This window comes from Pimephales promelas, chromosome 21 (genome assembly GCF_988280905.1).
Source record: "Pimephales promelas chromosome 21, fPimPro1.hap1.1, whole genome shotgun sequence".
Classification (NCBI taxonomy): Eukaryota; Metazoa; Chordata; class Actinopteri; order Cypriniformes; family Leuciscidae; genus Pimephales; species Pimephales promelas.
The window spans coordinates 24757069-24768946 of NC_142789.1; the positions used below are offsets into that span (position 1 = coordinate 24757069).

At 36.0% G+C, this 11878-nt stretch overlaps 1 protein-coding gene across 3 annotated transcripts; it reads right to left on the reverse strand.

Annotated features, from left to right (window-relative positions):
• Positions 1-2163: 2163 nt before the first annotated feature.
• On the reverse strand, positions 2164-10033 carry lims1 (LIM and senescent cell antigen-like domains 1). Of its 3 annotated transcripts, XM_039673820.2 has the most exons (11): positions 9842-10033; positions 7662-7821; positions 7162-7228; positions 6956-7076; positions 6242-6391; positions 6012-6162; positions 5066-5158; positions 4901-4949; positions 4677-4752; positions 4233-4366; positions 3333-3425 (listed from the first exon to the last, which is right to left on the reverse strand). In XM_039673820.2, coding segments are annotated over exons 1-11 (1032 nt in total). In that variant the 5' UTR covers positions 9871-10033; the 3' UTR covers positions 3333-3423. The 3 variants fall into 3 exon arrangements, with proteins under 3 accessions (XP_039529755.1, XP_039529754.1, XP_039529753.1); XM_039673821.2 differs by lacking the exon at positions 4233-4366 and having other exon boundaries at positions 2164-3425; XM_039673819.2 differs by lacking the exon at positions 3333-3425 and having other exon boundaries at positions 4225-4366.
• Positions 10034-11878: the final 1845 nt, after the last annotated feature.

An 11878-nucleotide genomic window follows, 5' to 3' on the forward strand; every position in this document is an offset into this window, starting at 1 on the left:
TTTTTGATGAAAACGTTCCAGGATTTTCTCCATATAATGGACTTCAATGGGAACCAAACGGTTCAAGGTCCAAATGGGAGTTTCAGTGCAGCTTCAAAGGGCTTTAAACAACACCAGACGATGAATAAGGGTCTTATCTAGTGAAACGATCGGTCTTTTCAAAAATAAATAAAAAAGTTTTATAAGCACAAATGCTCGCCTTGCTCTGTTCTGTGTTGAGCGTTCATGACTCTCCTGTTCAAATCTTTTTTCGAGTCATGACTCGAAGGGTCCTAGATAAGACCCTTATTCATCGTCTGGTGTAGTTTAAAGCCCTTTGATGCTGCACTGAAACTCTCATTTGGACCTTGAACCATTTGGTTCCCAATGAAGTCCATTATATGGAGAAAATCCTGGAATGTTTTTATCAAAAATCTTAATTTCTTTTCGAAAAACGTGGACATCTTGGATGACATGGGGGTGAGTAAATTATCAGCAAAGGTTTTTTTTTTTTTTTTTTTTTAAAGTGAACTACTCCTTTAAATTCTCTCCCCAATACCCTGCCCATCACAGACAACTTTCTGCATTTTTACATTTTCAAAAAAACAATACCTAGTATTATTCTAGCTGTTTTCCTCATGGAAACCAAAAGATGTCTCATAAGGACAAGGGTGTCAGATATTGCCATCTTTGTGAGGACATTTTGTCCCCATGTAGGGTTTACCAGGCCACACACACACCCACACACACACACCCCTATAATCCGAATTGTGCGGATGACAATGTTCACAGAGGTTACAGCCGAGCCCGTGACGTCATGCATTGTTGAAGATTATTTCTGAGGGAACTAACTAGTCAAATCCACCCTCTTCAATCGCTCTCTTTGAGAAGTTTCTGAATGCCTCTAATTGTTCTTTGTCATTTCCTTCTCTCCTTTCATTTGAAAAGATTCCACAGAGAAGGAGATGCTCGCAGGGACAAGACGAATTGCTGCAGCCCTCGAGAGCACAGAAATTAGCGCCGCTGAATGTAAATTACTGCCATTGTAAATGATGACAGAGGCGGATAATATTTTTCTACTATTTTCACTTCTGCTATTGAGCTACAGTAATAGAATCAGAGGTATTGTTTTATTCGTGATTAGAAGCAGTTTTAGACGGTAAAACGGCAAATCGGTACAGTGACATTGAGAAGTTGCTTATTCAATCCAATCCGCACAATAATAGCCAGAACTGTTATTGTGTTGCTTCTCTTTTCTCCAAATCTTTTGTACAATTGATCCATGCTGCACCTCAGCTTTAATTCTAAAGCGAAACTAGAGGAAGAGAGTATTTAAAATGAGGACTGAAGGTCTCTTTTTAAACGAAATGCAACTTTTAGTGAAGACTCTCATCTATGAATTTCAGCTCTTGTGTAACAGCGCCACCTGTTGACATTTTCCTAAAGAACATTGTATATTACAATCATCACCTTCAAAGAATAATTCACATAAAGGTAAAAAATTAGTCATTATCCGTGTTGGATAAGTTACTTAAAAAAATCTTCAACAGTGTAATTAGATTACAGTACTAATTACTCTCTCTAAAATGTATTGCAATAATTCCATATCATCCTCGACCAAATAAAAGGATAGACATGAAACTACTCTTAATTCTTTCAAATAAATCATATAAAATTGAACTTGAACTAACCTAAGGGAGGTTACATTTGACATTTAAATTTGATGTTAAATCCTTGAATGTTTTTAAATGGAATAGTTCAGTAATCTAGACAGTAATTAAATTACATCAGGCGTAACTAATTAAATTACAGACAAAATAAGAGTAATCCCCACTTTACTTTTCAACTTTTTCTAATTAATTAGTGAGTAATGCATTACACCCAACATTTCTCATCATTTAGCCCTTGTCATTCCAAATCTAAACTCATTCTCATTTGATTATCTTTGTAATTCTGTATTGAATAATGTTTTGGTCCCTCTTTCGATGCAGTTCATATTGAGTCGAATTAACTATTTTTATGGTTGTTTTACAATTTTAAAACCTCCTCACAATTGTTTTTGATTTTTATTGGATTGCAAGATCCCAATATTTTATGGATCGTTATATGTAAATGCAGGCTGATTAAATGCATACATCTTGAAAACTTTAATAAAAGAGATCAAAAACTCCATCACAAAAAAAATGAAATCAGAAATAGTGCATACTTTATTAATATATTTCGTACAGAACAGTGGAATTTATTTAAAAGCTGCCAACAAGCATATTAATGCATATTTTGCCAAAATGCGTCATTCTGTGAATGCATAAACTAGTTTTGCTATGGGTCTAAATATAACTTTAAATTCAAATGAAATGTCTGACTGTAATAAAAGGAAATAAAAAAAATAACATAAAAATCAGCACATACTGTAGCTAAATGCACAAACACACAAATATAATGAAGAGTAGAAATGTAGTGAGGTTTTTTAACGTCTTTCATACTTAAAAATAGATGATGAAATCAACCATTACGAGGACAGTCAAATCATGTTTAAGTTCAGTCCATTGTTACATAAATCAATAGTAAATGCAGTCAATGTAAATAAAAACACACAAGGGGTGAGTTCATTAAATTTGAAGAGTATAAAAGGCATTTTTTCTGCAGAAAAATAAGGAACGAAACTTATAAAACAAAATGGGAAAAAAAAAAAACAAGGATGTTATGATGCGCGACAGTCAACAGTTCATAAACCTCTTAGAAGAAATATAAGTGGTGTCATTTATTGCATATTTCGAGAACAAGGCAAGGGCTTTAATAAAGCAAGATCATTTAAGTTGAGGAGATTACACAGCCTGAGCGCTTTGTTCAGTCGAGCGAAGAGTTTGGTTTAGAGGTTGTCGTGTTCCTCCAGACTCATTACATCATGCATTAACTTTTGATCCTGTCTGACAGAAATATGTGAGGATTGAGCATACATTAAATATCAAATACAACTCTTAGATCAACCGATCAAAGTCGGACCCAGGGTCGGACACAGGAAGGGTTTCAGCCTTGATATGCATATGAGGCAACAGATGTCAAAAACATGCTCTGAACAGTGTGACTACAACTAGCATTATCTTCAGAAACGTGCGAGTATATATCAATAAACATTATAAAAGTATTTGGTTTTGGTTGCATTGTGTTAAGACACAAGAACAATCTGTTAGAACGAGACCAAAGAAAATCTGCAGGCTACTTTATCATGGAAAAAAAGTTTAAGAACGATAAAGTAAGACCGAAATGAAATGCGATCCAGATTTAGTTTGGTCTCCATTCATTCGTAAAGCACCAAAGATGGCGAGGAGATCTACTTGCGGCCCAAGGTCTCTGCGAGCTTCTTGAGTCTCTTCTTCAGCTCCAGAGGAAACTTCTCGTAACATTTCTTACACACTGGCTTCATGTCAAACTCCACAAACTTGTTCCTAAAAACACAAATCTTGCTTTTAGGAAAGTGCGTTAGGCCAGACACATATGTTCTGAAAGTATGCAACCCATTTCATTTACTTACAGTGTGCTCTTTATGTGTTTTTTATTGTTAACTAAAACTATTAAAAATAATCATTGAAAATATTCAACCATATAATAGAATATAAACAATACTATTATATAGTATAATAATAAATAACATTGTTATGACTGTTATATCCATGATATACTGTTTCAGCGGTTGCATAAATTCATCTGTATTATATGTACGTATTTTTAGTAAAAACTCTGAGTGCAATGTGTCTATGAATGACCAAAAAATGGGGGGAAAAACATCAATATGATGATGAATATCAAAAATATGATGTTGAATTGACAAATGAACACTGGAAAACAGGGATGCACCGGTGTTCAAATTCTGACTGACACTGATTTTGATGTTACGGTTGATAACTAATAAATATGAAAATGCATTAATTCACAATAAAACAATAAAATTATCATCTTCCGGTCGAGACGCCCATAAAAATCCAAGCGTTTTTGAGCTAGGCTCAAAACTAGGGTACAAAATAGCCTATTACTTATTTATTTTGATATTTTTGAATGCAAAAACCAAACGAACGTCATAATTTGACCTCAGACAACAATATAATAAAATAAAAAAATAAAAAAAAAGTTAATAACCCCTTTAAGAAAAATAGTATCAGCCGATGACTGGCATGTCCATCCCTACTAACCAATGATAAAGAAAGAGTGAAGCAGATGAGCATGAAGAAGGAAAAAGAGAGTAAAGGGTTACAGACAGACGGCGATGGCTTTCTTTCGGCGTTCGCGAGAGTCGCGTTCACGTTTCGCCAAGCGCCGTTTCAGCTCTTCCGGCAAGCGTTCGTAACAGTGTTTACACACTGGCTTCAGGTCCACCTCCACAAATCTGTCCCTGCAGGGCCACCGTCAGGGACAATGAAAAGGAGGGGAAATTGGGTTTGAAGTGGGAGAGAGGAACAGAAATGGAATTTGGGAGCATTTTGAGAGCGGAGGAGAGAATTGAAGGGGACAGAAGTAGAGAATACAAGAGTTAGAAGGACCGAAAGGTTCGATATGATCCAAAGAACTTCACAGCACCCCGGAGACCCAATTTAAAGACACTTCTGAACAAATTCAAACAAGGGCTAGCGAAAAGCCACAAACAGAAAAAGGAAACTGGGCTAGATTGTGATGTAGGATGAGTATGTGTGTGTAAAACTTACTTGAGAGTGAGCTTGGTGTTACAGGTCGAGCACGAGAAGCAATTCACACACCAAGCCTTATTCAGAGCCGACACCACTGAGAGAAAACACAAAAGCATCTTAACTCACAACAGCACTACCCGTAGCCATAACACCTCTACTCCAAAGCTTTATTATATAAATACTGAAGCTTTAAAGGTTGAGAACTAAAATGTCAATATCATGTTCAAGTAAACAGCAATTACCGTCTCCTTCGATCACACGGTTGCAATGGTAACAAACATCACCAAAGAGCTGCGCAACAGACATAACAGACACTCGCATTAAAAGCTAAAAGTTTCATTATCTATAATATTTATAAATAATAGCTTTCAAAAGAGGCTTTGAAAGACGAGACAGGCCTGCGTTACCTGGTTGTAGTGAGTCTCGCAGTAAGCAAGACCTTTTCTCTCGTAATGACGGTGTCCCAGGAAAGGCTTCTCGCATTTGGCACAGACAAAATGCTGCAAACACACACAAATATACAAACTGTCATAGTGAAGTTCAAATATAAACTAGTACCATTTAAAAGTTTTGGGTAAGGGAAATGTTTTTGAAAAAAGTCTTATGCTGAATTTATTGAACAAAATATACGTAAAAATATAAGTCATATAAAATATAAAACAGTGTCAGAGGCAGATCATCCAATCGAATCACACAGCGGACACCTCACATTGAAGAAAAAGATTGGTATAATATTGTCTTAATTGGTAAAAATTAAATAGATATTATTCAATTCAGTATAGGGTTGTCATAAACGCAACATTTTAGGAGTCAAAAATAATATGCTAATCTTTTTTAAATGAAACAATTGAAAAATAAAAATAAAAAATATTCAAATTAAATATTACAGGATGAAGCCTAAATTCTCTATTTTTTCAAGCAATTAGTCAAGTAAACAAGTAAACTTGAAGCTTATTACAGTTTTGAAGTATTTCCAGAAACTGAAATATCACTTAATGTTTTACTACATAATTATTATATAGAATACATTAATATTGATCTGATGCATTTTGCAATTTGACTGTGTGCGTCTCCGTTTCTACTGTATAATTGTTTGATTTATATTACATATATCATATGTGGCATGCAAGAAAGGCCTCAAGGACACCTGGTATCCCATGCCCAGATCCGCTTACATACGTAAGACATTACTTATGATGTTTGCATTGATACCCTTGTCAAGGCTGGCATTTTGACCCGAAACAGTTTTTCGTTTTATTGTTTATTAACTAGCATCCCGGATTAAAATTATATTGTACCGTCACTGTGTTGAACATTTTATTTGCTTAAAATAAAAAAAGAAAGCACACAAACCTCGACGTGCCACTGTTTGCCCATGGCATTGACCACACGGCCCTCGATTGGGCGCCTGCATGCTCCGCAGATCGGCACACCCATCTTATCGTGGCAGGGGAGGCAGTAGAGTTCACCTTTCAGCTCGCGAGCATCCGCAGTCAGCTCCTTACTGTAAAACATACAACCTCCAGATCACATCACTTTCAGTAAATGGACACAGCAGAGGCACCGCTTGTTGCCGTACTGACCCGCAGTTGCTGCAGTTGAAGTGATCGGGATGGTAGGGGTCATTTTTGAAAATGAGGGGCTGTTCCTCAATGATGGCGTGACACTTCTGACAGATGTACTTCCCGAGGCCGCGAGCTTTCTCGCGGTTATGACACGGACGGCAGAGATGGCTGGAAAACACAGACATGCACATCAGCCAATCAGAACACACGGATGGCAACTTTGTTTATTTGCATTTACATGTATCAATTTGGCCCCATACACAATCAGCTGAGCTAAAGAACATCTCAAAGGGAAAAAAACGTGTATTGAATAAACAGAACTGCTCATGTTTCATTAAAGGAAATAAATCTGTCATCATTTACTCACCCTCAAGTTGTTTCAAACCTGTCTGGATTTCTTTCTTCTGCTTTACACATAAGAAGACATCTTGCAGTTGATGGACCCCATTGACCTCCATAGTATTTTTTTTTTTTTTTTTTTCAACTGTTTGGTTGCCGACATTCTTCAAAATATCTTCTTTTGTGTTCAGCAGAAGAAAGAAATCCTTTCAGGTTTGAAACAACTTGAGGGTGAGTAAATGATGACAGAATTTATTTTGAAGTGAACTACTCCTTTAATGAAATTATAATTTCATCAGTGGGCTGATCCTAGACCAGTTTTCACGTCAAACCTAACGTATGGACCCCGTCAATCACATGCTCACGGTCTCCCTTCATTGGCTAGAAACTCACCGGCCGGCGTTCTTGACGAATCCAACATCGGCGAGCACGGCTTGGCAGATATCACAGCAGAAACAGTCAGGGTGCCAGCTGTTATTCATGGCCTTAATCACACGCCCAATTATAAACTCTCCTGTGGGAATATGAGGGACACAACTCACAATTAGCACAGTCAATAACATCACCTGTTTGCGTGTTTATGCATGTGCATCTCTTACCACACTGGTGACAACAGGGAGCAAACAACATCTGGAAATCATGCTCACAGTATTTCCTTCCCTCAAACTATGGACAAAAGAGAGAAAAAATTAAACATAACATCGGCTCCAGTGGGAATATGTCTCAAAGTTAATCAGTTGCAAATTATGAATTCTACTCGTAGAAAAAAAAAAACATACTGTAACGTCAAGATCTCAACACTTCACCCAGTCCAAAATATTTTTTACTGAATTTAAATGTCATTTTAAATTCAATAGATTTTTTATAATAATTTATAGACATTTTTTAATTGGTTATAATTTTTTGAATTATTTGTAACAAATATGTTATATTTTATATCGGTTTTGTTTCCACAAAACAACATTATACAACAAATCTAACATTATAATTGGACCTCAGGGACTTTATATAATTTAATAAAAAACAAAACAAAAGAAATGTAGAATATCACCGCTTTAACCAGATGAAATGCTACCTGACAGTTTTAATGCAAGTATACCTCGTAAAAGAGTCCTTCAGGAAACTGCTGGAAACACTGGGCGCAGACGAAGCACTGTTCGTGATACAGCTCGCCATTGCTGTTGACAATTTTCTCCGCCGGGGCAAAGCCGCTTTTACACCGTTCGCACGAGGCGTTTGCCAGGGCATTGGCCATGTTGCTGTCAGAAACAGATCAACGTCAGGAGAAACAATCAGCAACGTCTATGAACAACTTTGATTTATCTATAGTACCAAACAAATGTTTGTATATGCACACTATTACAAAATGTTTGGGGTCACTTTTTTAAGAAATGTCTACTTTTATTCAGCAAGAATGCATTAAATTGATTAAAGTGACAGTAGATGTTTATAATGTTACAAAAGACTTCTATTCTGAAATCCTGAAAATAATAATAATAATAGTTTAACAGAAATGTTAAGCAGCACAACTTTTTTTCAACATAATAATAAGAAATGTTCCTTGAGCAGCAAATCTGAAGGATCATGTGACGCTGAAGAGTAATGATGCTGTACAATTTAAAATATTTTCAATTATAAAAGTGTCATTTTAATTTTAGATGCTTCTCTAAAGAAAAAAACCCATGATGTAGCCTGTCTGGCACTTTGCAAGGTATTAAGTTACACCATTTAGGAGTGACTGGGTAAGACTTCAACCAATGTTTACATCACACAAACAGAATTAGCCTGCCGTGGCCTGTGTTCACACTGCCAGACAAGATCCCAAATGACTCATGATTCCCTGCACCAGACACTTCTCCTCTGACATCACAGGTCATATGGCTATTAGACTTCCCCTCACTCCCTTCACAGCATTAAAGCAGACTTACTATTCCAAAGACACATTCCCTAATATGGTGATTTGAAAAGAAAAGATCTGCTTGTGTGTCAACACACTGTAGATGTATAAATAGATCATTTGTGTGTTTAAGAGATGGAGACCGTTTAATGTCGGGTCTCACACTGTGTGAGGAAACTGGAGCTGTGCCATCTGTGAGTGTGTGTATGACCATTAGTGTAGAATGTAGACAACACATTCTCAGCTTATCCAACATGCATTTAGGAAGAATATACTGTATGTGGCATAAAAGTTTCAAAAAGAAATGTTTTGGATAACGTTTTGCATTAAGGTTTTATTTGTTAACATTATTTAACAGCATTTGTTAATGGTAATTTCAACATTTACTAATGCATTTTATGTATTTTTAACATTAGTTAATGTACTGCATGTGACCTAACATGAACAAACAATGAACAAAGAGACCTAGTAGATACAAGTCTCTTATACTCAATCAAGGCTGTGCTTATTTGATCAAAAATACAGTAAAAACAGTATATTGTGAAGTATTACAATTTAAAATAACTCGACCCAGTCTTCAGTGTCACATAATCCTAATCATTCTAATATGCTGAATTTTTTGCTTAAGAAACATTTCTTATTATTATCAAGTTTGAAAATGGTTGTGCTCCTCCAAAAAGACCTTTTGCAACATTATATAAATGTCTTTAAATTTAATGTGTAAATAAGTCCATCCCTTAACACTGTTAAGACATGATAATTGTCAGTTTTAAGGCGCTCAGGAACATCTCAGGAAGCAGATTATATCCCTGTTTTCCCAAAAGACCTGATAGTCTGTGGGGGCATCCAGATCAGGAATGTTTAGGAATGTTTGGGAATTTGGTCTCCAGAAAGGCACAAAAACCTCTACACTAGCATTTGAAGGATAAGAAGCACATAGCAGCGTTACAGAAATACAATTCATTTTATTAAATAAATAAATTATAAATACAATTCATGTAATTTGTAAACTTATATTTATCTAAGTAGACTATTATATACACAGTTAGCGTTAACTGCAGTATGGCAGGGCTTGTCTAAACATTTGCTGTGTGTTGAATGTCTTTCCAGCTCTACCCCAGTGTCTACCCCAGAAAAACTCAACTAGGGAGGCTAATTAGCTTAGCATCCGCCCTGGTCTAGCAACCCCATGCCATTTTTGTTATTCTCTCTATATAAAACAAAGATTTAACACTTACAGTTAAATAGATGGGTTGGGGGAAAGAAAGAAGGAAAGTAATAAAGTAAACAATAAGACTGTAACGTTAGATAGCTGCATCTCTGGCTAGGGAGGAAGATTTATCTATAACATATTTAATAAAAATCTATTTCAAACATCGTACCTGCCCGTCATCTCTGCCACCCCCAGCATCCCCTACAGCACGACTTATCCTGAGAGACGATTCAGATTTTATTCGACAACATAAAACGCCCCTCAGATCTGTTGCTTTTCCACTTTTTCCCTTCACTCTTAGATAAAGATGTTTTCCTGAAAAATAGAGACTATCCAGTATCCACCCAGCTCGCTTTTCCGGGTTAGATCACGTGCTGCTCGGCTAGACTTCTGATTGGTTATATGAATCAGTTCTGCAGAACTTTGAAATTTTGGGGGGCAATAACCATAGACTGTAAAAAAAAAAGTCAATTATAATATAATGTAATATAATAATGGTCTTTCCTCAAATAATCTATCAGAAATAATCAACCGTACTAAGTATAATAAATACATTCAATGTGTTTACATTTACACTCAGTTTAGTTTACACTCCAAAATAGTTATTTTGTGAAGTTTTGCGCCCTCTCGTGGTGGTTTTGCGCTGTTGCTAAAAAAGGCGCTGGAAAAGAGTGGGCAGGCTAGATTACAGGAGAGAAATGAGCTAAACACTTCTCTGACGTCAACACTGTTTAGCGCTTTCTATCAAACAGAGACTTATATGGCAATTGATGCGGGGAAGTCATAAAATCCACTAATTCAAAGTAAGAATCTTCTGCCTACGGTTTAGCAATCTACTCCAGTCTTAAATGAATAGGAAAGACATTTCTATTTTGGCAAACACACAGATATATAGCGTTCAACATGAATTGTATAAAGTTACGTTTTGAAAATGTATTGTGCCACATATCCACCACACGAGGGCACTGTTGCAAAAATGAAGACAAAAATAACGTGGACACAGGTAATGTGAGGAAATACACAACAACATGTGGACTGGTTACTCTGCAAGTATCCTGCTGTGAACTATAGGTGAGCTGAAACATCCGTGAATCATTACGATTTAATCACAAATATTTATCTTGGTTGAAAGTAATCCGAAATTATAATTCTATCTATCTATCTATCTATCTATCTATCTATCTATCTATCTATCTATCTATCTATCTATCTATCTATCTATCTATCTATCTATCTATCTATCTATCATACAGTTACAAACAATAACGTTACATTAATGAAAGTCAAATACAGACAAAGAAAAAAAATACCAAATAAAAGCATAATATCAAAAGTTCAACAAGTAAATAGACAAATATAATAGGCTACTTTCAAAATAATCAGAAAAAGGAAACCTACCCTAAACAAATACGTTTTAAGGGACGATTTATAAACACTAAGGTATTATGCTTAATCTCAGCAGGCAGAGAATCCCAAAGTTTTTGAGCAATTGATGAAAAAGCACTAGGGCTATCACCCATAGATTTTAAGAGGTAAGCGGAACAGTTAAAAGGCCAGCTTACGAGGAGCGGAGATCATGCACTGGTGTGCAAGCGGTTGAAAGCTCAGAGAGATGGGCCTAATGAGGTGCCAATCCATGCAAAGCCCAAAAAATGTAAGCATGAGAATTCTAGAATCAGCAATGGATCTGACAGGAAGCCATTGTAAAGACTCCAAAACAGGAGTGGTGTGATTCCCTTGTCCTGTTTCCAGACAGGGTTCGAGCGGCTGAAACCAACTGAAATTTATCTAGAGTATAGCTTTTGAAACCCCGGCCAGCAAATCATTGCAATAATAAATGCGGTATAATACAAAGATGTTAATTAACTTTTCAGCCATCAGGAATGACAACATGGGACACAATCTGGCAATATTTTTAAAATGAAAAAATTATGTTTATATTATATGAAAAGACACAGGCACATTAATATCAAGTTTTTAATTTATATAAACCTCGGTGTTGATACCAAGTAATCTTAAAAGTTGACCAAGAGGAAAGATGAAGATACTAAAAAGCAAAGGGCCCAAGATTGATCCCTGAGGAACACCAGAATCAGAAGCGATTAACAATTCATTAGTGACTTTAACCATCCATCCATCCATCTTTTACACATAGTATTTTGAAAAAAGCCTTGTTAGCAGTTCACAAAAAGATTGGCATCATTTG

What these genes read in the sequence shown, in the direction of transcription:
- lims1 (XM_039673819.2), bottom strand. Translation starts at nt 9,870, where the DNA reads ATGCTGGGGGTGGCAGAGATGACGGGCAG. An exon ending in CTGAAGGACTCTTTTACGAG is followed by an intron (nt 7,229 to 7,661) that starts GTATACTTGCAT and finishes TTTTGTCCATAG; the next exon opens with TTTGAGGGAAGGAAATACTG. An exon ending in TCCCTGTTGTCACCAGTGTG is followed by an intron (nt 7,077 to 7,161) that starts GTAAGAGATGCA and finishes ATATTCCCACAG; the next exon opens with GAGAGTTTATAATTGGGCGT.